The 23224-nt window shown below is 44.0% G+C and overlaps 1 protein-coding gene across 1 annotated transcript in view; it reads left to right on the top strand.

The window, feature by feature from the left end:
* fbn2a (fibrillin 2a) overlaps positions 1-23224 on the top strand; it is a 514209-nt gene that overhangs the window by 479314 nt on the left and 11671 nt on the right. The window contains exons 58-61 of the mRNA XM_070881599.1: positions 2413-2538; positions 4210-4332; positions 5802-5918; positions 8783-8911. Of these exons, the coding sequence (XP_070737700.1) occupies positions 2413-2538; positions 4210-4332; positions 5802-5918; positions 8783-8911 (495 nt within the window). The remainder of the gene's footprint in view (positions 1-2412; positions 2539-4209; positions 4333-5801; positions 5919-8782; positions 8912-23224) is intronic.

The raw sequence follows: 23224 nt of genomic DNA, 5'->3' as shown, positions 1-23224 counted from the left end.
GAGTCCATGATCGGATCAGCCATGATCGTATTAAATGGCGGAGAAGGCTCGAGGCACCGTATGGCCTTCTCCTGCTCCTATTTCTTATGTTCTTATGTTTGAATTGAGCCATAATTAATAATTGCTAACCTTATTAAAATGGCTTCATAGAATTATAGAATGGTTACAGCAGGGAAGAAGGCCATTCGGCCCGTCAAGCCCGTGCCAACTCTCAGCTAGTCCACTCATAGAAACATAGAAATTTACAGCGCAGAAGAAGGCCATTTCGGCCCTTCGTATCCATGCCGGCCGACAAAGAGCCACATTGCCCTTGGTCTGCAGCTCTAAAGGTTACATATAAACCTATGAACAATGACGGAAAGGCAAAGAGCACCCAGCCCAACCAGTCTGCCTCACACAACTGAGACACCTCTTATACTGAAACATTCTACACTCCACCACAACCGGAGCCATGTGATCTCCTGGGAGAGGCAAAAGCCAGATAAAAACCCAGGCCAATTTAGGGAGAAAAAATCTGGGAAAATTCCTCTCCGACCCATCCAGGCAATCGAAACTAGTCCACAAGATCATGCTGGCCGTATTCTATTCCCTGCAGTACTTACCATTATATCTGCGCCGTCCAACAAAAGGTCATCCAGTCTAATCCCAATTACCATCTCTAGGTCTGTAACCCTGCAGGTTACTGTACTTTAAGTGTCCATCCTGCCATCACTTAAAAGTGGTGAGGGTTTCTACATTCACCACTCTTCCAGGCAACGAGTTCCAGATCCCCACAACCCTCTGCTTAAAGAAGTCCCCCTCAAATCCCCTTTAAACCTTCCACCAACCATCTTAAAACTATGCCCCCTCATTATAGACCCTTCCAACAATAGAATTATGCCTTTACTATCCACTATGTCCAGGCCCCTCAATATTTTGTACACCTCAATGAGGTCTTCTCACAACCTCCTCTGTTCCAATGAGAACAAACCCAGCCTATCCAATCTGTCCTCACAACTAAGATTCTCCATTCCAGGCAGCATCCTAGTAAATCTCCTCTGCACTCTCTCTAGTGCAATCACATCCTTCCTATAATACAGCGACCAGAACTGCACACAGTACTCCAGCTGTGGCTTAACCAAAGTATTATACAATTTAAACATAACCTCCCTACTCTTATATTCTTTGACTCGGCCAATAAAGCCAAGCATTCTGTATGCCTTCTTAACCACCTTATCCACCTGGCCTGCTAGTTTCAGGGATCTGTGGACAAGCACGCCAAGGTCCCTTTGTTCATCTACACTATTAAGTGGCCTACTGCCTAATGTGTATACCCGTTTCTTATTAGCCCTCCCAAAGTGCATCACCTCACACTTCTCTGAATTACATTCCATTTGCCACTGCTCTGTCCACCTGACCAGTAGATTGCCCTGCAATTTTTTTTTCTTCAGATACTTATCCAACTCCCTTTTAAAATTGAGTCTGGCTCCACAGCCCTTTCAGGCAGTGCATTCCAGATCTTAACCACTCGTTACGTAATTTTTTTTTCTTACATCGCCCTTGGTTCTTTTGCCAATCACCTTAAATCTGTGTCCTCTAGTTCTCAATCTTTCTGCCAGTGGGAACAGTTTCTCTCTATGTACTCTGTATAGACCCCTCATGATTTTGAACACCTCTATCAAATCTCCTCTCAATCTTCCCTGCTCCAAGGAGAACAACCCCAGCTTCTCCAATTTATTAACGTAACTGAAGTCCCTCATTCCTGGAATCATTCTCGTAAGTCTTTTCTACACCCTCTCTAAGGCCTTCACATCCTTCCTAAAGTGTGGTGCCCAGAATTGGACACAATATTCCAGTTGGGGCCAAACCAATGTTCTATACAGGTTCATCATAATTTCCACACTTTTGTACTCTATACCTCTATTTATGAATAATAATATAACTTATTTATATAGTGCCTTTAACATAGAAAAACATCCCAAGGCGCTTCACAACAATTTTACAACACGTTAGATATTGACCATTGAGGGGGGAAGAGCCTTTATAACTGCTTTCTCAACCTGCCCTGCCACCTTTAACAATTTATGCACACATACCTCCAGGTCTCACTGTTCATGCATCCTCTTTAAGATTGTACCATTTTGTTTATATGTCCTCTCCTCATTCTACCAAAATGCATCACTTCACACTTTTCTGCGTTCAATTTCATCTACCACATGTCCGCCCATTTCACCAGCCTGTCTATGTCTTCCTGAAGTCTATTCCTCTCCTCACTATACTTCCAAGTTTTGTGTCATCTGCAAATTTTTAAATCGGATTCCAATGATCCTTGAGAAACAAACAAATAATGCCAATTGTGATCTATTCTTAAAGGATGCACCAAATTGATTGTTTGTACAAATATATATTTTCTAACTGGATGTTTTGTTACAGACATTGATGAATGTAAGGTGATGCCCAACCTATGTCAGAATGGTCAATGTATCAACACGCTGGGTTCTTACCGCTGTCTCTGTAAGCTTGGTTATACCACAGACCTCACGGGTACAGCGTGTGTTGGTAAGGAATAGTTTAACTCCCATCGTTTTTGTAATAGATAATTCTTGGATGTTGAATAATGGTCTCTTCTACAATTAAAGACAGGTTATTTCCCATTACTATTTTGAATAGTAATTTTTGTCATATTTATACATGATCAAATTACAGACTGTATTGTGACACAGCTTGCTGGAGCATATATGTTTTATGGCATAGAGTAGCAGGACAGAGGTGCACGTTTCTGAGTATAAAAGGGGCCAAAATTGCCCCTTTTTATAGCTCTGCTAATTGTTTAGCGCCCAGGCGCGACGACAAGAGCACCTCCGCCCCCCCCCACCCCCACCCCCCCCCCCCCCGGAATTGCCACCGGGAATCTGCGGATGAAAACGGATTTGCACTGCGGGATGCGAGGTTGGCACCGCGGCTGCCATGTTTTTTTGTTGGTCGACTTTTGGGAATCGGCCACTGGCCTGGCCGAAACCTTCCCTGGTGGAGCAGTAGGCATCACGAAAGCGGTTGCAGAGTTCGCAGCGGCCCTCCCCTTTAAAAGAAGAGAGGGACATTGTGAAGTGTCAGCGCGATGCGGCACATCCGCATCATGCTGATGTGCTTAGCGCAGCGCTGAGCATCACACCCCACTAACGCCCCGGCAACGCCCCGCCAAGGCCTTTCCCACCTCCAATACCGCCCCGCAACTTTTTCTCTTTTTAGTGTCCATATTAAGCAAGATTTAGCAGCCCATTTCGCCGGGCACTACATCTTCACTTAATTCAAATTGTGCGACCCAAAGAGGGCGCACAGCAATTTAGCCCCCCAATTCTTAATGTTGGCCAAATCAGCTGCCTCCATATCAGCTGGGTGCAGCTATGAGCAGATGCTAGCCACTTTCCCACAAGGTGGGGTGGGGGTGCAGGGATGTCAGAGGAAGAGTCACTTTCAGCAAAGATCAAGAATAGCATTGGGAGTGGCCTGGGAGCAAGTCGACTGCCAGTCTTCTCAACGGCAACTCAAATTTCTGTAATGCTTCTCTCCTACAGAAAGATGTCAGAGAGCTTTATTGGGCAAGGAAAAATATGGACATAATCTTGGAAGGAGAGGAGAAACAGAAACATAGAGGGGGTGCAAAAACATGGTGTAAGAGAAGGGCTTTTAGGAAGTTTTTGAAGATAAGGGTGGAAGTAATAAGGCAACAGTGTTTAGGGAGCGAGTTCCAGAGAGCAGGGACACAATGAATAAACGAAAATCCATTGATGATAGAACAAAAAGAACAGGAATCAAGGAGTCAGAGCAGTGGAGGTTCAGTGCAGCAACAAATTAAAGTCAGTCATGACAGTTTGTGTACTATTACAAGTGGATTCTACTGTTTTCTTCTTGAGAATATAGCTTTTGTAGATAATATCTGACTTCATACACAAGAGCATGGATTTTTTGACTGTCATTACTTTAAATGTCACTTTTGACTGTCATTTAATGCCAGTGATAACCCATTTAAATTAAATGAATTATCACCGGCATTAAATACCACTGAATAGAAAATTCAGGTTATGGTGTTAAATCTTGTTATCCAAACAGAGCCAATGCCAATCGACTATTCCAGGCCTGAATGTTTTGTAGTATTTGTGGTTAACTCAAATCTATTAAGAATTGTCACAGACCTCTATGTTACTGTTCTTCTTGTCATTACATAACCAGACCTTGATGAATGTGCTCAGTCTCCGAAACCATGCAACTTTATATGTAAGAACACAGAAGGGAGCTACCACTGCTCATGTCCAAGAGGCTACCTCCTGCAGGAGGATGGAAAGACGTGTAGAGGTTAGTAAAGGAAATTTTAAATGTACTTGGGGGTCTTCAGTGTGCATTGAATTATATACAGTCTGGTAGCACATTGCCTTGCTACCTCATGTACTATTTGATCAAATGTAGGTAATGGATGGATCCATCTGCATGATTCCTGTCTCAACTTAGCCAAAGGTTGTTAGTCTGAGCCTGCTCTAGAATGAGTGAGAATGGAGTATGCTGCAGTGGAGGGGGTGGCTAGAAAGAGGTAAAAAAACAACAAAAAAGGTTCAGAAATTTAATGCAGAAAAACAAATAACTTAATTTGAAATTCTTATGTTTTTAGTAGGTAACCTTAGGGGAAAGCACTGTGAATGTTAAGTAGTTAAACTGAGATTTGTACAAGTAATCACATTTTTAGCAGCCCATCATGGAGTCACGTAATCCAACCCTCATTTTGCTGTGTGAAACTAAGACACAAGTCCACTCCAGTGAAGTCAGCCATCGGGATCTCATTGGAGCACATCGTGGTCTCAGATCTTGTTCATATGAGATGACGTGTGGCTGATTCATGGCTGAAAATCTCACGCTTAGATTTGCCCAAAGTTCAGACAGCTCTGGTATTCAACAGTCTGCAGCTACATAGGTCCTCTTTATAGACAATGGGGCCAAAATTGCTCCTTTCTATAAGGCCCGTGGCAATCTAAAAGCGGTGGCCACAGGACAGTGCGGACTGGCCATCGAGTCGCACGGAGGGGCCACGATTTTGGATATTGCCCTCCTGTAGTTTTGGAGCGGTGTAGGGGACCGCCCCACCTGTTTTCCCGTCGCGTCGTGCACGCGCCGACCCCATACCGACCGGCGGCGAGCCCTTCCCTAAATTGGCCCTTTCGGAAATTGCCCCGCAGGAGCAGCACCGCCGCCGGTTGGTGCCGCTGACGGCTTTTGCTGTCGGTGCCCTTTCTATGGCTGGGCGGTGCGGTCGCCCTTAAAGGGGAAGTGGCATTGCCGGCAACTCCATTTTATTTTTTATTGTCGGCTGACTGCCAGGTCAGGCCGATAATTATGCCCGCAGGTTAGGCCAGGCCGCCAAGGTGCCAAGTCGCTGGCCTAGCCGAAACCCTCCCTGGTGGCTCAGTGTTTGCCACTAAAGTGTTTGCCACTGGAGCAGCATTGATGACTTGGAGCGTCGGCCACCCCCACTTCCATCCCGCTAATGGCGGCTACTCCGACCCGCCTGCACTTCTGTCCCTCTCCTCATGCCAACACCACTCCAACTGGAAACAAAAGCCAAAGTGCTGAATTGCTCTGATTGTCCGCCTCATGCATTGGAGTGGACGGAACACTTGAAAAACGGTGGGTGCGACCTGTTTCGGGCGAAGGACAATTTCGGCCCCAAATTTTATGCAGCGTTTAGATTCACATTTAGCAGTTAGTATGAAAGATGCCTTCAACTAACTTGAACTATCTTATTTAATTACTTGCTTCACTTTTTTTTATCTCAGATCTTGATGAATGCTCTACAAAACAGCACAACTGTCAGTTCCTGTGTGTCAATACTATCGGAGGATTTACATGCAAGTGTCCACCTGGATTCACACAGCATCACACTGCCTGCATTGGTAGGAATAATCTACACCCATACAAATATCTTATTTCACACCTCTTCAGTGTGTGTCTTATGGCTGGAGGAGTAATTTTTATGTTATGCTGTGAATATAGCAAAGATTTGTGTCTTTCAATAGCGCATTTCAGCATTTCATGCTTTTTTAAATGTTGTATTAGTTGGACTGTTGTAGCTTTGCCCATAGATAAAACAAGGTTTGTGATATACCAAAGGCAAAAAAAAACACATGTCTCAGGAATCATGCTGCTAACCCTGTGACCAGACTCTTTGGGAATCACGCTGTTACCCCGTGAACTCACACCTCCGAAGTCATGCTGTTAACCCTGTGACCCGACCCTTCAGGAGTCAAGCTGCTAACCATGTGACTCAATCATGCCCACAATTTATAGTGCTGTGATCAGACCACACTTTGAGTACTGTGTCCATTTCTGGTTACTGACACAGGAAATATTCAAATGCTGGAGGCAGTGCAAAGAAGAGTTACGCAACCGATTAGAGGCCTGAGTTATGCAGAAAGACTGAAAAAACTTGGGCTTTTCAACTTTGAAAGGAGACAACTGAGAAGCAATCTTGTAGAAGTATATAAGCTAGTAAATGGGATGGAAAAGATAAATCCAGAAAATTACTTCAGACTAAATTTTGACAATAGGACAAAGAGACACAGGTAAAACTAGTAAAGCTCAATCTTGGGAAAAAAAGAAGGCAAGCCACTAACATCATGCTAAGCTCTTCTGGCCTGGAGCCAGACATTTACAGACATTTACAGCCAGGTGCCCTCTAATTGCCCTTTGGAGTTTACAAGCACCTGCAGGAAGACTGTGGTTGGGACTCCAGACTGTCCATGCCCAATGTCATAGGACATCAGCTGGTATAAAAGAGAAATGAGTATGTTCTCAGTGGTGGCATAACAGCAACTGCACATTCTTGCAACATTGAGTCTGCAACAAAAGCTCAGTGATGCAAACACTGTAAAACAAATATTTATAAATTAAAAGCTAAATACGACCAATGCTGGAAATCTGACATAAAAACATAAAATGTGCAAAAGGTCAGACAGCATCTGAACTCTGTTTCTCTCTCCTCAGATGCTGCCTGACCAGATTATGTAAAAATAATTGTTTATGCTACAAGTATTACTTTATGCACTGAGTCTGGGAGTACTTTGACATGTTAAAATTTCTGCTCCTGTTCTGATTTTGCTTTCCGATTCACTCGATGATCCAACTCATGCTATTCTATCTTAATGGTGCAGTCACCTGCTGCCATCCCAGTCCTACATTCCTCGATCTATTCTGGACACTCCAACATTGGTCTCAGCATGCAGATTAGTTAACACATGAATCCTTGATCTATCAAAGTTCAAGGGGGGCTTCAATATAGTATGATATGTATTGCTGGCCTGATGCTTGTCAGTGTGATCATCCAATTTGTGGGACTTTGACCCAAAACTGCACTCACTTCTGAAATAAAAACAGAGAATGCTGGAAATCTCAGCGTGTCAGGCAGCATCTGTGGAGAGAAAAATAGAGTTAATGTTTCACGCCGATGACCCTTCGTCAGAACTGCCGAATGTTCGAAAAGAGCACAAGCATAAGGGGAAGAAAAAACAAAAGGGAAGGTCTGTGATAGGGTGGAAGGCAGGAAAGATTAGAGAGACAAAGGGGATGATGGGCCGAATTGAAATGATAATGACAGAAGTTAGAACAAGGTTAATCTGTATAGGGCATGAATGGCATAATAATGACCAGCTGCCTTTATAGACAAAGAGAGAAAAAAAACATAAGATTGGGGGGGGGTGGGGGGAAGGGAACCAAAGATGGCCAAGAGATTATGCTCTGAAATTGTTGAACTCGATGTTGAGTCCAAAAGGCTCTGGCCTTCTGACCCGATCCCACTCTTCTATGTTTACTGCCCTCTCCAGTGCCAATCTCCTGCTTTCCTTTCTGTCTCCCATTTAGCACAAGGAACAATCAAGATTAGCTGGATGCACTGGCAATTTGATAGTTTTCTTTGCTGCAATAGACTTCTTGCATTTGTTACATGTAAACTGGGCTGACTCAGCACAACATAAATGATGTAGAAGGCTCCTACTCTCAGTGCTAGTCTCTTCTCTCCATCTCCCAGTCAGAACACAGAACAGTCAGGGTGAAACCAGGAGATGGGTCAGTGCTAGGTTTGCCTCATTGAATTTAGCAGCCCCAGTAGCGTGGGAAGCTTTGTCCTTCAACTCTAACAAAAGCCATTTTCTATGCCTATTTTTCATTAAGTTAGTGCAGACAGGAATGTAGACCCCTCGGGACTAGTTCTGGTCAGAATGTAATTGATTTCTCTAATGAGGCAGAATGATGTGATGTTGTACAGGGAAATAGCAAAATAAACCCCACATTATTTTGCATTTCTACTTTTGGCTGTTGCCTTTCCATTTCATTCTTGTGGAATTTCAAAAACAAAAAAGTTAAAAGGATTTGTGATGAGACTAGTCCCCATTAATTTAAGTGGTGATTACTTAATTGCATTAAGTCTGGTTCCCAGGAGGTAGTGCTGTGTTGTACTGTACTTAGGATTTATTAGTGCCTGCTTGGCTAGAGCAACTGAAGATTTGTCAGTTCCATTAGGTATCTTGAAAAGATATCCATCTTGTTTCACAACAATTAACTCTTCTGACATGTGTTGTGCAAACAGTGGACTCTTTAAGCAAGTCACTTTTTCAGCATAACCCTGGCACTGTTTTAGGTTAATAAAGGGTGAGATTTCTAACTGTACACATACTATTATATATGTACGTGTTACTCTTAGCCTCCATCACTGGATTTTCAACCAGCCACCAGATAACTGTTGCATCTACTTTTCTTTGTTTAGATAACAATGAATGTGCGTCGCAGCTTTCGCTGTGTGGATCAAAGGGGCTTTGTCAGAACTCACCTGGAAGCTTCAGCTGTGAATGTCAGCGAGGATTTTCCCTTGATAACACTGGCTTAAACTGTGATGGTATGGACCTTCAGGCCTGACTTTTTCAACATACTTATAGCAGTCTGTAATACCTTAAATTATCCTGTTAAGTTCACAGTGTCTGAAACTACAACATTGTACCAAGATGAGTGTTGCACTGCAACCAAATTGAGTATAATTTGGTCTATCTGAGAACCCCCCAATATGTTCCTACATGTGATGGGATGGTAACCAATAATTCCTATTTTGCATTTTATTGGCAGCAGCACTTTCACGGCCACCTTTTTTTAATTAATTCACAAGATGTGGACATCGCTGGCAAGGCCAGCATTTATTGCTCATCCTTAATTGCCCTTGAGTAGGTGGTGGTGAGCCGCCGCCTTGAATACAATTCAGTGGCTTGCTAGGCCATTTCAGAGGGGCAGTTAAAAGTCAACCACATTGCTATGTGGTCTGGACTCACATATGGGCCAGACCGAGTAAGATGAGTTTTTACAACAATCCGGTAGTTACATGGTGACCATTATTGAAACTAGCTTTTTATTTGAGATTTATTTAATTTAGTTAAATTCCCCAGCTGCCATGGTGGGATTTGAACTCATGTCTCTGGATCATCATCCAGGTTCTGGGTTACCAGTCCGGTAATATAACCACTCTGCCACTGTAACCCGTTGCTTGGTCAGGCCAGTGTACGGTACACTGATAGTTACTGAGGGACCATTGTCAAATCTGTCACTCCCAACAAATCCAAAGACATGATGAGGAGAGCAGGAGCACCTAGCTGAAGGAATGCAAACTGCAATTATTTCAAAACAAAGAGGAAAATATGTAGCGTTGGAAAACCAGTGGGGCCGACATCTTGGCATAACTTAATTTAAATAGTTTGAGCAGGCACCCGCACCTGCTGGGGCACATATTGGATGCCCACTTGTGAAAGGAGCCTGAGAATCTTGGCAGTCAACTGGTAACTAAGGGAAACTCCCCTCCTCCAACCCAGGAAAGAAAGTAAAACTTTCCTCTCAGGCCAACTCATCCAGAATCCAAGCCAAGACCCCCAGGTGGGCCTCATCATTCAGCGGGCTAGTACACCTCGGCATACCGGATCGATGGGCCATCATCATGCTGGGGATGCAGGAACCCTGGCCTTGGACACCCTCCCCCTAGCAGTCCCCTCCTATGTCGATAGTCTTGCTTGTGGTGGGCAGAGCCTCCAGCCCGTTTAGGACCATTTGGAAACTCCAACGGCATTAATGGCCTGCTGCACTCCCATAGAGTTCATTTTCAACCTTCGGTTGCCGGTACACCTGGTCTAACTAGCCATAACACCACCAATACCTCTGAGCGCCATGAAAGCGGGATCTCCCAACATAGGGAGTTGTAATCTCCGGCTCTGTCCCCTCATGCCTCAATGACCTTGTTTGGGATAGGTGGAAGCTCCGCCTCCAACAGCTCCGACAGGAAGCTCCCAGGCAAGACTGGCATCCAGTTTAACTGGGTCCTGGCCTAATTTGCAGCCCTTCTATCAAACTCCCACCTGAATTTTGACAGTGCACCGGATCTGCCATGATTTTTTGTCCCAATATTTTTTTTAAACCTTGTCTCACAAGCACCTACTCAAGTGATGCCTACTGTAATTTTTTTCATATTAAGGAATTCTGCAAAATCATGCGATCTGGTGCATCAAAAAAAGTTATGTTGTCCATCTCTTACCTATAATGATGATTTTCAGTGTGCACTGGTGTCCATGTCTACACTATTGAATAATTTCTGAATGTTAATTTTATATTCCAGCAGTTTTCTATTTACAGGCTTGTTAAGTGTTTCACAAAAGCAGTTTCTGGAAATCTTTAAGATTTTCTGCCATTCTGATATTAAAATTTTGACGTAAACTTTTAGTGCCCGTTTGCAGCTGCCTTTGGTCTACCTACTTCAGGTCCAGTTACATTATTATCCCTAAAGGCAATTTAACTTTTTATTTCTTTGTACATTTTCTCTTGAATTAAAGCAAAAACTGGTCTTGATTTGACTGACTTCCCCAAGGAGTGAATTTCACTCTTTTTGTAGCTATTTTATAACCAGTGCTTCACCCAAAGCTCTAGAAAACGATACATAGCTGAAACCTATTTGATAATTATGCTGAAAATAAAGGAGCAATAGTATCCAAAACCATAATTCAGCTCAAACGTAAATTATAATGGAAATTGTTTTTCTTGGCTCCAGGTGATTCTCAATCTTCCCTGTTTCCTGGCACAACCATTCTCATAATTAATGAAGCAATACATTTTAATTGAATTGATTAAATTGAAATTAGGATTATTTGGCACGGATTTCAGCGTGCCCCTGACATGTATTGGAAGGGACATGGGACTATAAACCCATACTTAGAAAGGTCTCATCAGTGTCCCTCTCAAGTTCAGACAATTTTTATCCATCTGGGTACAATTCCATTGGAGCTTCTTGCCCTCTGATATCTTGCCCAAGTGGACATTTTATTTATGTGTGCGTTTGAGCTGTGAGTGTTAACAAGTTAATTGGCGATGTGAAGAAGTAGGCATATCACAGCTAAGCCTGAATGTTAGGATCTGATGAGAAAATATTAGCTAGCAAGGGACTGGTTTAAAAATTCTTATCTGTATTGATTCGATTGCAGGGAATCATGCATTAAATGCATATCTAAAATATAGTACTTTTTTTACTCTTCTCCCTCCAATTTTCTTCTCACCCATCGCCCAAAAATATTGGGGGCAATTTTCACCTGCACCGCTTGAAAGTAAACTGGCAGAGCAGACTGCCACTTGTTCCTAGAACCTGCCTAATTTTAATTTCCATTAAATTTGGACGGGCTCCATAACAGGCTGGCAATCCGCTCTGCCAATTTACCAACCAAGTGGTAAAGGTGAAAATTACCACCATTGTTTTTACACAGTTCCAAAGCATTGGTCACCCCTCCAGTTCCTCACATAGTGGCTATTCATCACGTGTGAGCCTAGACAGTGAGCGTCAGTGGGCTATTTCACTGAAGAAGACATCACAGTTGAGTCCAATCGCATCCCCAACAACCACAAGTTCCCTTCCAATTAGATCACTGGGTAGTGATCAGTAGAAGTGACTTCTCACAATTAACACATTTGTAGTCATGTGCTTCTTATGAACCATAAGTAACTAGGGTAATCTTGCCATACACTTCTGCTTTTCGGTATGATCTACTCACTGCTCCAGATCTCTCTCAAAATGTCTAAATCATGCTCATTATAGAGTAAAATTGCAAAAGCAAGAACCAGACAAACACTGTACATAACTTTAAACCATATAATCCAAAACAGTAAAATGCCTTAAGTTTTGACAGTTCTCCTCAGTAATTTTGACCATGACTCCTTGCTGAAATGACTGAGTACTGATCAATACAGGGGCCCCTATAGCCCCTGAAACTGGCTGGTAGTTAAAATTGCTACATTTGAAAGTAATGCTAGCAGTTATTTTTTTTATCTGAAAATATTGGAAATCTAAAACAAAAATAGAAAATGTAGTAAATACAAAGCAGATCAGTTGGTAGTTATAAAGGAAAAAGATAAGGCAACAGTTTGGTATGAACAGCATTTTCTGTTTTTGTTTTCGTCAATCATTTATTAGGTCATGGAAACATGGAAACATAAAAAATAGATGCAGCAGCAGGCCATTCGGCCTTTCGAGCCTGCACCATCATTCAATATGATCATGGCTGATCATTTAACATCAGTACCCCACCCCAGCCTTCTCTCCATACCCCCTGATCCCTTTAGCCGTAAGGGCCACATCTAAATCCCTTTTGAATATGTCCAACGAGCTGGACTCAACAACTTGCTGTGGCAGAGAATTCCACAGGTTCACAATTCTCTGGGTGAAAAAGTTTCTCCTCATCTCGGTCCTATATGGCTTACCCCTTATCCTTAGACTGTGTCTCCTGGTTCTGGACTTCCCCAACATCGGGAATATTCTTCCTGCATCTAACCTGTCCAGTCCCGTCAGAATTTTATACGTTTCTGTAGATTCCCTCTCATTCTTCTAAATTCCAGTGAGTATAAGCCTAGCCGATCCAGTCTTTCCTCATATGTCAGTCCTGCTATCCCGGGAATCAGTCTGGTGAACCTTCGCTGCACTCCCTCAATAGCAAGCACGTCCTTCCTCAAGTTAGGAGACCAAAACTGTACACAATATTCAAGGTGTGGTCTCACCAAGGCACTGTAGAACTGCAGCAAGACCTCCCTGCTCCTATACTCAAATCCCCTCGCTATGAAGGCCAACATGCCATTTGCTTTCTTAACCGCCTGCTGCAACTGCATGCCAACCTTCAATGACTGATGTACCATGACACCCAGGTCTCGTTGCACCTCCCCATTTACTAATCTGTCACCATTCAGATAATAATCTGTCTTCCTGTTTTTGCCACCAAAGTGAATAACCTCACATTTATCCACATTATACTGCATCTGCCATGCATTTGCCCATTCACCTAACCTGTCCAAGTCCCTCTGCAGACTCTTAGCATCCTCCTCACAGCTCACACTGCCACCCAGCTTAGTGTCATCCGCAAACTTGGAGATATTACCTTCAATTTCTTCATCGAAATTATTAACGTATATTGTAAATAGCTGGGGTCCCAGCATTGAACTCTGCGGCACCCGACTAGTCACTGCCTGCCATTCTGAAAAGGGCCCGTTTATTCCCACTCTTTGCTTCCTGTCTGCCAACCATTTCTCTATCCACATCAATACATTACCTCCAATACCATGTGCTTTAATTTTGCACACTAATCTCTTGTGTGGGTCCTTGTCAAAAGCCTTTTGAAAGTCCAAATACACCACATCTACAGGTTCTCCCTTATCCACTCTACTAGTTACATCCTCAAAAAGCTCTAGAAGATTTGTCAAGCATGATTTCCCTTTCATAAATCCATGCTGACTTGGACTGATCCTGTCACTGCTTTCCAAATGTGCTGCTATTACATCTTTAATAATTGACTCCAGCATTTTCCTCACCACCGATGTCAGGCTAACCGATCTATAATTACCCGTTTTCTCTTTCCCTCCTTTTTTAAAAAGTGGTGTTACATTAGCTACCCTCCAATCCATAGGAACTGATCCAGAGTCCATGGAATGTTGGAAAATGACCACCAATGCATCTACTATTTCTAGGGTCACTTCCTTAAGTACTCTGAAATGCAGACCATCAGGCCCTGGGGATTTATCGGCCTTCAGTCCTTCAATTTCCCTAACACCATTCCCCGACTAATAAGGATTTCCCTCAGATCCCCCTTCTCGCTCGACCCTCGGTCCTCTAATATTTTCGGGAGGTTATTTGTGTCTTCCTTAATGAAGACAGAACCAAAGTATTTGTTCAGTTGGTCTGCCATTTCCTTGTTCCCCATTATGAATTCACCTGAGTCTGACTGCAAGGGACCTACATTAGTCTTCACTAATTTTTTTCTCTTCACATATCTATAGAAGTTTTTGCAGTCAGTTTTTATGTTCCCTGCAAGCTTACTCTCATACTCTATGTTCCCCCTCCTAATTAAACCCTTAGTCCTCCTCTGCTGAATTCTAAATTTCTCCCAGTCCTCAGGTTTGCTGCTTTTTCTGACCAATTTATATGCCTCTTCCTTGGATCTAACACTTTCCCGAATTTCCCTTGTTAGCCACGGTTGAGCCACCTTCCCTTTTTTATTCTTACGCCACACAATTGTTGTAGTTCATCCATGTGATCTTTAAATGTCTGCCATTGCCTATCCACCGTCAATGCTTTATGTGTCATTCGCCAGTCTATCCTAGCCAATTCACGTCTCATACCGTCGAAGTTTCCTTTCTTTAAGTTCAGGACCCTCGTCTCTGAATTAACTGTGTCACTCTCCATCTTAATGAAGAATTCTACCATATTATGGTCACTCTTCCCCAAGGGGCCTCGCACAACCAGATTGCTAATTAATCCTCTCTCATTACACAACACCCAGTCTAGGATGGCCTGCGCTCTAGTTGGTTCCTCGACATATTGGTCTTGAAAACCATCCCTAATACACTCCAGAAAATCTTCCTCCACCACATTGCTACCAGTTTGGTTAGCCCAATCTATATGTAGATTAAAGTCACCCATGATAACTGCTGTACCCTTATCGCACGCATCCCTAATTTCCTGTTTGATGCCGTCCCCCTACTACTGTTTGGTTGTCTGTACACAATTCCCACTAACGTTTTCTGCCCTTTGGTGTTTCACAGCTCTACCCATATTGGGGTCAAGTTCCGGATGAGTTGCTCCTGTTTTTTTGGAGCAACTGGTTTAGAATGGAGTATCTTAGAAATTGCAATTCTCGGCATTTAGTTTGCTCCAGTTCTGGTCAGTTAGAACAGTTTCATTTCGGAACAGATTTTTTTTTTCAAAAGGGGGGCATGTGCGGCCACTTACGCCAATTTTGAAAGTTTAGGCAGTGAAAACTTACTCCAATCTAACTTAGAATGGAGTAAGTGTAGAATTTTGTACGCTCAGAAAAACCTTGCCTACACTTAGAAAATCAGGCGTAGGGAATGGGGTGCGGGGGAGGGGGAAGGAAGTTTACAAACATGAAACATCACTTTTACAAATAAAGAACCATCATCAATAATAAATGATAAATAAATCAATAAATCAACCAATAAATCAATCCAAAAAAATTAAAAAATTAAAAATCAATAAATAAAAAATTAAGTTTCTACTCACCAACTGCAGCACCGGGAGCCCTCCAACAGTGTGCTGGGAAGGGGCCCCCCTCAATGTCTCTCTCTCTCTGTCTGTCAGTGTGTCTCTCTCTCTGTCTGTCTGTGTCCGTGTCCCTCTCTCTGTCAGTGTCTATGTGTTTCTGACAGCGAAGGGAGGGGGTGGAGGAGGGGGGGAGAGAAGAGGGAGGGAAGGGGGGAGCGAGGAGGAAGGGGGGGAGAGGAGATGGAGGGAGAGGAGTGGGAGGGGGGCGAGAGTAGAGGGGGAGAGGAGAGGGAGGGAGTGGGGGGAGAGGAGAGGAGAGGGAGGAAGAGCAGAGGGAAGGGAGAGGAGAGGAGAGGAAGGCAGGGAGGGAGGAAGGAAGGGGGAGAGGAGAGGGAGGGGGAGAGGAGAGGGAGGGGGAGAGAGGGGAGTGGGGAGAGGAGCGGGAGGGAGAGGAGAGGGAGGGAGGGAAGGGAGAGGAGAGGGAGGGAGGGAGGAAGGGAAGGAAGGGACGAGGTGAGGGAAGGGGGAGAGGAGGGGGAGGGGGAGAGGAGCGGGAGGGAGGGGGGAGAGGAGAGGGAGGGAGGGGGGGAAGAGAAGAGGGAGGGTGGGGGGAGGAGAGGGGGCGGGGGAGAGGAGAGGGGGGAGGCTGAACGGGCCCGGCCGATGTGAAGAACCCGGGCCGAAGACTTCGGGTGGGGCCCGCCCCCAGCAAGATGCCGGGCAGGCGGGCCCCGCCGAAGGAAGAGGGAGCAGACCGGACCTGAAGGGGGTGGGGGTGGGGGCGGGGGTAGCTGGAGCGGAGCGGGAGCTGGTGGGGAGTAGCGGCAGGCAGCGGAGCGGAAGCTGAACAAGGGGAGAGGGGGGGGAGCCGGAGCCATAGCCAGAGCAGGAGCTGGAGGAGGGAGGTGCAGTCCGATCTTCGCCGCCCCAGTGAGCCCATTCGGCCAGGGCTCGGGGCTGCGTGCTTGGGGCCCCTCCCACAGTTTCGGGCACCTGGAGCTACTGCACATGCGCGCACACTGTAGCGCGCATGTGCAGAGGTCCCGGCACTGTTTTCAGCGCAGGGACCTGGCTCCGCCCCCCACTGCTTCTGCTGCGCCATGCCCATGGCCTGGATCGACCTGAGGGAGTGGAGAATACCGAGGTAAGTTTTCGGCGCGGTTTTGAGCCGTTCTAGGCGCGGCCCAAAACTTGACCCCATAGATTCCACATCATCCACGCTAATGTCCTTCCTTACTGTTGCGTTAATCTCCTCTTTAACCAGTAACGCTACCCTACCTCCTTTTCCTTCCTGTCTTTCCTTCCTGAATATTGAATATCCCTGGATGCTGAGTTCCCTGGGTTACTCTGGAGCCATGTTTCTGAAATCTCAATTACATCATATCCGTTAACAGCTATCTGCGCAGTTAATTCATCCACCTTATTACGAATACTCTTCTCTTTGAGACTCAGAGCATTTTTATACAGGTATGATTCTATTTTGTTCCCAAATGTTAATTTGCCAAATTCGGTATTCAATTAGCAGATGTACAGAAAAAAAGGGCTGGTTCAGTTTCAGGCACAAGCATCATCATTCTGTATAAGGCATACATCAAGATTGCAAATTACATCGAAACATAGAAAATAGGTGCAGGAGTAGGCCATTCGGCCCTTCGAGCCTGCACCGCCATTCAATAAGATCATGACTGATCATTCCCTCAGTACCCCTTTCCTGCTTTCTCTCCATTCCCCTTAGCCGTAAGGGCAATATCTAACTCCCTCTTGAATATATCCAATGAACTGGCATCAACAACTCTCTGAGGCAGGGAATTCCACAGGTTAACAACTCTCTGAGTGAAGAAGTTTCTCCTCATCTCAGTTCTAAATGGCCTACCCCTTATCCTAAGACTATGCCCCTGGTTCTGGATTTCCCCAACATTGGGAACATTCTTCCTGCATCTAACCTGTCCAGTCCCGTCAGAATCTTATACGTTTCTATGAGATCCCCTCTCATCCTTCTAAACTCCAGTGAATAAAGGCCCAGTTGATCCAGTCTCTCCACATATGACAGTCCAGCCATCCCTGGAATTAGTCTGGTGAACTTTCGCTGCACTCCCTCAATAGTAAGAACTTCCTTCCTCAGATTAGGAGACCAAAACTGAACATAATCTACCAGGTGAGGCCTCACTAAGACCCTGTACAACTGCAGTAAGACCTCCCTGCTCCTATACTCAAATCCATTAGCTATGAAGGCTCACATACCATTTGCCTTCTTCACCGCCTGCTTTACCTGCATGCCAACCTTCAATGACTGATGAACCATGACACCCAGGTCTCGTTGCACCTTCCCTTTTCCTAACCTGCCGCCATTCAGATAATATTCTGCCTTCGTGTTTTTGCCCCCAAAATGGATAACCTCACACTTATCCACATTAAACTGCATCTGCCATGCATTTGTCCACTCACCTAACCTTCCAAGTCACCCTGCAGCCTCTTAACGTCCCCTTCACAGCTCACACCACTACCCAGTTTAGTGTCATCTGCAAACTTGGATGTTAAACTCAATTCCTTCATCCAAATCGTTAATATATATATTGTAAATAGCTGGGGTCCCAGCACTGAGCCCTGCGGCACTCCACTAGTCACTGCCTGCCATTCTGAAAAAGTCCCATTTATCCCGACTCTCTGCATCCTGTCTGCCAACCAGTTCTCTATCCACGTCAGTACGTTACCCCCAATACAATGCGCTTTGACTTTGCACACCAATCTCTTGTGTGGGACCTTGTCAAAAGCCTTTTGAAAGTCCAAATACACCACATCCACTGGTTCTCCCTTGTCCACTCCGCTAGTTACATCCTCAAAAAATTCCAGAAGATTCGTCAAGCATGATTTCCCTTTCATAAATCCATGCTGACTTGGACCGATCTTGTCACTGCTTTCCAAATGCACTGCTATTTCATCCTTAATGATTGATTCCAACATTTTCCCCACTACTGATGTCAGGCTAACCGGTCTATAATTACCCGTTTTCTCTCTCCCTCCTTTTTTGAAAAGTGGTGTTACATTAGCTACCCTCCAGTCCATAGGAACTGATCCAGAGTCGATAGACTGTTGGAAAATGACCACCAATACATCCACTATTTCTAGGGCCACTTCCTTAATTACTCTGGGATGCAGACTATCAGGCCCCGGGGATTTATCAGCCTTCAATCCCATCAATTTCCCTAACACAATTTCCCGCCTAATAAGGATATCCTTCAGTTCCTCCTCCTCACTAGACCCACTGTCCCCTGGTACATTCGGAAGGTTATTCGTGCCTTCCTTCGTGAAGACAGAACTGAAGTATTTGTTCAATTGGTCTGCCATTTATTTGTTCCCCATTATGAATTCACCTGAATCCAACTGCAAGGGACCTACATTTGTCTTCACTAATCTTTTTCTCTTCACATATTTATAGAAGCTTTTGCAGTCAGTTTTTATGTTCCCTGCAAGCTTCATAAGAACATAAAAATTAGGAACAGGAGTAGGCCATCTAGCCCCTCGAGCCTGCTCCGCCATTCAACAAGATCATGGCTGATCTGGCCGTGGACTCAGCTCCACTTACCCGCACGCTCCCCGTAACCCTTAATTCCCTTATTGGTTAAAAATCTATCTATATGTGACTTGAATACATTCAATGAGCTAGCCTCAACTGCTTCCTTGGGCAGAGAATTCCACAAATTCATAACCATCTGGGAGAAGAAATTCCTTCTCAACTCGGTTTTAAATTGGCTCCCCCGTATTTTGAGGCTGTGCCCCCTCTCGTACTCTATTTTCCCACTCTTAATTAAAGCCTTAGTCCTCTTCTGTTGAATTCTAAATTTCTTCCAGCTCTCAGGTTTGTTACTTTTTGTAGCCAATTTATATGCCTCTTCCTTGATTTTAACACGATCCTCAATTTCCCTTGTTAGCCACGGTTGAGTCACCTTCCCCGTTTTATTTTTACTCCAGACAGGGATGTACAATTGCTGAAGTTCATGCATGTGATCTTAAAATGTTTGCCATTGCTTATCCACCGTCAACCCTTTAAGTATCCTTTGCCAGTCTATTCCAGCCAATTCACACCTCATACCATCGAAGTTACCTTTCCTTAAGTTCAGGACCCTAATTTCCGAATTAACTGTGTCACTCTCCATCTTAATAAAGAATTCTACCATATTATCGTCACTCTTCCCCAAAGGGCCTTGCACAACAAGATTGTTAATTGGTCCCTTCTCATTACACATCACCCAGTCTAGGATGGCCAGCTCTCGAGTTGGTTCCTCGATATATTGGTCCAGAAAACCATCCCTAATACACTCCAGGAAATCCTCCTCCACCGCATTACTACCAGTTTGGTTAGCCCAATCAATGTGCAGATTAAAGTCGTTGTACCTTTATTGCACACATCCCTTATTTCTTCTTTGATTCTGTCCCCAACCTCACTACGACTGTTTGGTGGTCTGTACACAGCTCCCACTAGCGTTTTCAGCCCTTTGGTATTCCGCAGCTCCACCCATACCGATTCCACCTCATCCAGGCTAATGTCCCTCCTTACTATTGCATTAATTCCCTCTTTAACCAGCAACGCCACCCCGCCTCCTTTCCTCTCTGCCTGACCTTCCTAAATGTTGAATACCCCTGGAGGTTGAGTTACAAGGAAGTTGGGCTTTATCTTTGGAAAACTCGATTCTTTGAAGTGAACTAACTGAAGTTTGCAAGATTATGAAGGGAATTGACAAAGTTGATCCAGGTAAAATGTTCACTAAGATGGAAAGTTAAAATCGTAGGGGACATACATTTAAAACTGCGAATGTAGAAGTAAGAAGGGGAGTAAATAGGAAATTTGTGCAAAAATGTAACAAAAGGTAATTAGAAACATAGAAACATAGAAAATAGGTGCAGGAGCAGGCCATTCGGCCCTTCTAGCCTGCACCGCCATTCAATGAGTTCATGGCTGAACATGCAACTTCAGTACCCCATTCCTGCTTTCTCACCATACCCCTTGATCCCCTTAGTAGTAAGGACTACATCTAACTCCTTTTTGAATATATTTAGTGAATTGGCCTCAACAACTTTCTGTGGTAGAGAATTCCACAGGTTCACCACTCTCTGGGTGAAGAAGTTCCTCCTCATCTCGGTCCTAAATGGCTTACCCCTTATCCTTAGACTGTGACCCCTGGTTCTGGACTTCCCCAACATTGGGAACATTCTTCCTGCATTTAACCTGTCTAAACCCATCAGAATTTTAAACGTTTCTATGAGGTCCCCTCTCATTCTTCTGAACTCCAGTGAATACAAGCCCAGTTGATCCAGTCTTTCTTGATAGGTCAGTCCCGCCATCCCGGGAATCAGTCTGGTGAACCTTCGCAGCACTCCCTCAATAGCAAGAATGTCCTTCCTCAGGTTAGGAGACCAAAACTGTACACAATACTCCAGGTGTGGCCTCACCAATGCCCTGTACAACTGTAGCAACACCTCCCTGCCCCTGTACTCAAATCCCCTTGCTATGAAGGCCAACATGTCATTTGCTTTCTTAACCGCCTGCTGTACCTGCATGCCACCCTTCAATGACTGATGTACCATGACACCCAGGTCTCGTTGCACCTCCCCTTTTCCTAATCTGTCACCATTCAGATAATAGTCTGTCTCTCTGTTTTTACCACCAAAGTGGATAACCTCACATTTATCCACATTATACTTCATCTGCCATGCATTTGCTGACTCACCTAACCTATCCAAGTCACTCTGCAGCCTCATAGCATCCTCCTCGCAGCTCACACTGCCACCTAACTTAGTGTCATCTGCAAATTTGGAGATAGTACATTTAATCCCCTCATCTAAATCATTAATGTACAGTGTAAACAGCTGGGGCCCCAGCACAGAACCTTGCGGTACCCCACTAGTCACCGCCTGCCATTCTGAAAAGTACCCATTTACTCCTACTCCTACTCTGACAACCAGTTCTCAATCCATGTCAGCACACTACCCCCAATCCCATGTGCTTTAACTTTGCACATTAATCTCTTGTGTGGGACCTTGTCGAAAGCCTTCTGAAAGTCCAAATATACCACATCAACTGGTTCTCTCTTGTCCACTCTACTGGAAACATCCTCAAAAAATTCTAGAAGATTTGTCAAGCATGATTTCCCTTTCACAATTGAAGTATAGTCTAAATTAGTTCAAAAAGATGATCAGATATGTTTAAAGAGAGAGAGAAGTCATTGAGAAATATAATGAGAAGACAGGTAGTTCAGGTTGAGATCATTCAAAAATAGACTTGGCCCTCTATAATTGTCTTTTTTTGATCCTAAAAGTCCTTGTATATATTTTTGGTTGCCATGTGAGATTTATCAAAATACTTGCATTTAATCCTGCTCTGTTGGTCACTGGTTCTCAACCATTTGTTGTGTGGACTCTTGCTGTGTTAGTCAAATAAGTTAGTAAGGACTGACATAGATCTAAATAATTTCTACAAAACAGAATTTCCTACATTTACTGCAGTCATTTTTTTTTAACTGAACATCTTGTTTTCAACATGGGAACATAGTTTGCTGTTGGAGTGAATATAACAGTGTCTAACATTAGTTGAACTTGTCCTTGTACATGTAGGTTTTTTAATTTTTTGTGTAGCAAGTTGCTCAAAGTGCAAGCTGGTAATGTCACAGTGAGGGAATCCGGGAGTCTGGGACCTGGGTGAACAGGGAAAGCAACTCTGTATTTCCTTAACCAACCAGATTGAAGGATTGTGAAATGAACAATGCAAGCACTCAAAGGAAGTTTAAATTAGCTTTGGTGAATTTAATGTAAAATCAGATGCAGAAGGAGAAATAAAGAAAGGAAAAGAAAGATTGGATTGAGGGAGAAAGAGAGAAAAAAGAGACAGAAAAGAAAAGTAAAAAAAATGTTTTCATTTAAAATGTTACATTTTTTCAAACTCCATAAAAATGTAAAACCTGAAGGAATGAGACTCCACACTTGTGATAGATAATTTTCAGTGCCAGAGAGGTTGACTAGCAGTAACAGGAATGATGGCATAATGGTTATGTAACTGGACTAGTTATCCAGAGGCCTGGAGACATAAGTTCAAATCCTACCACGGCAGCTGGAGAATTTAAATTCAGTTAATTAAATAAATTTGGAATAAAAAGCTAGTATCAGGAAATGGTGACTGTTGTAACAAACCCATCTGGTTCACTAATGTCCATTAGGGAAGGAGACCTGCTGCCTTCTACCTGACCTAGCCGACATGTGTCTCCAGACCCACAGCAATATGGCTGACTCTTAACTGCCCCTCTGAAATAACCTAGAAAATCACTCAGTTGTCAAGAAAGCAGGTAAACCAGCGCTTCTGAAGGACATTTACGGATGGACAATAAATGCTGGCTTTGCCAGCAATGCCCACATCCTGTGAATGAATAATAATAAAACAGTTAGTATTTACCATGTCATTAAAAGGGTAGTTAGACTGAAATGAACAAGATTTAACTTTTTGTGGCGAGTTTAGTTCATATCTTCCATGCAAGTACAGCAACTTCATGCCATTCAATGCATTTCTATGGTGAGCCAGGTAGTAAGATGTCGTTTTCACAAAGCTAATGATGGAGCGGCGCATCTTGGACAGTAACTTTTGGATTCGTGCATAAATAA

The sequence above is a fragment of the Pristiophorus japonicus genome, chromosome 1 (assembly GCF_044704955.1).
Source record: "Pristiophorus japonicus isolate sPriJap1 chromosome 1, sPriJap1.hap1, whole genome shotgun sequence".
In the NCBI taxonomy this organism is placed as follows: Eukaryota; Metazoa; Chordata; class Chondrichthyes; family Pristiophoridae; genus Pristiophorus; species Pristiophorus japonicus.
This window is presented reverse-complemented; position numbering and strand designations above follow the sequence as displayed.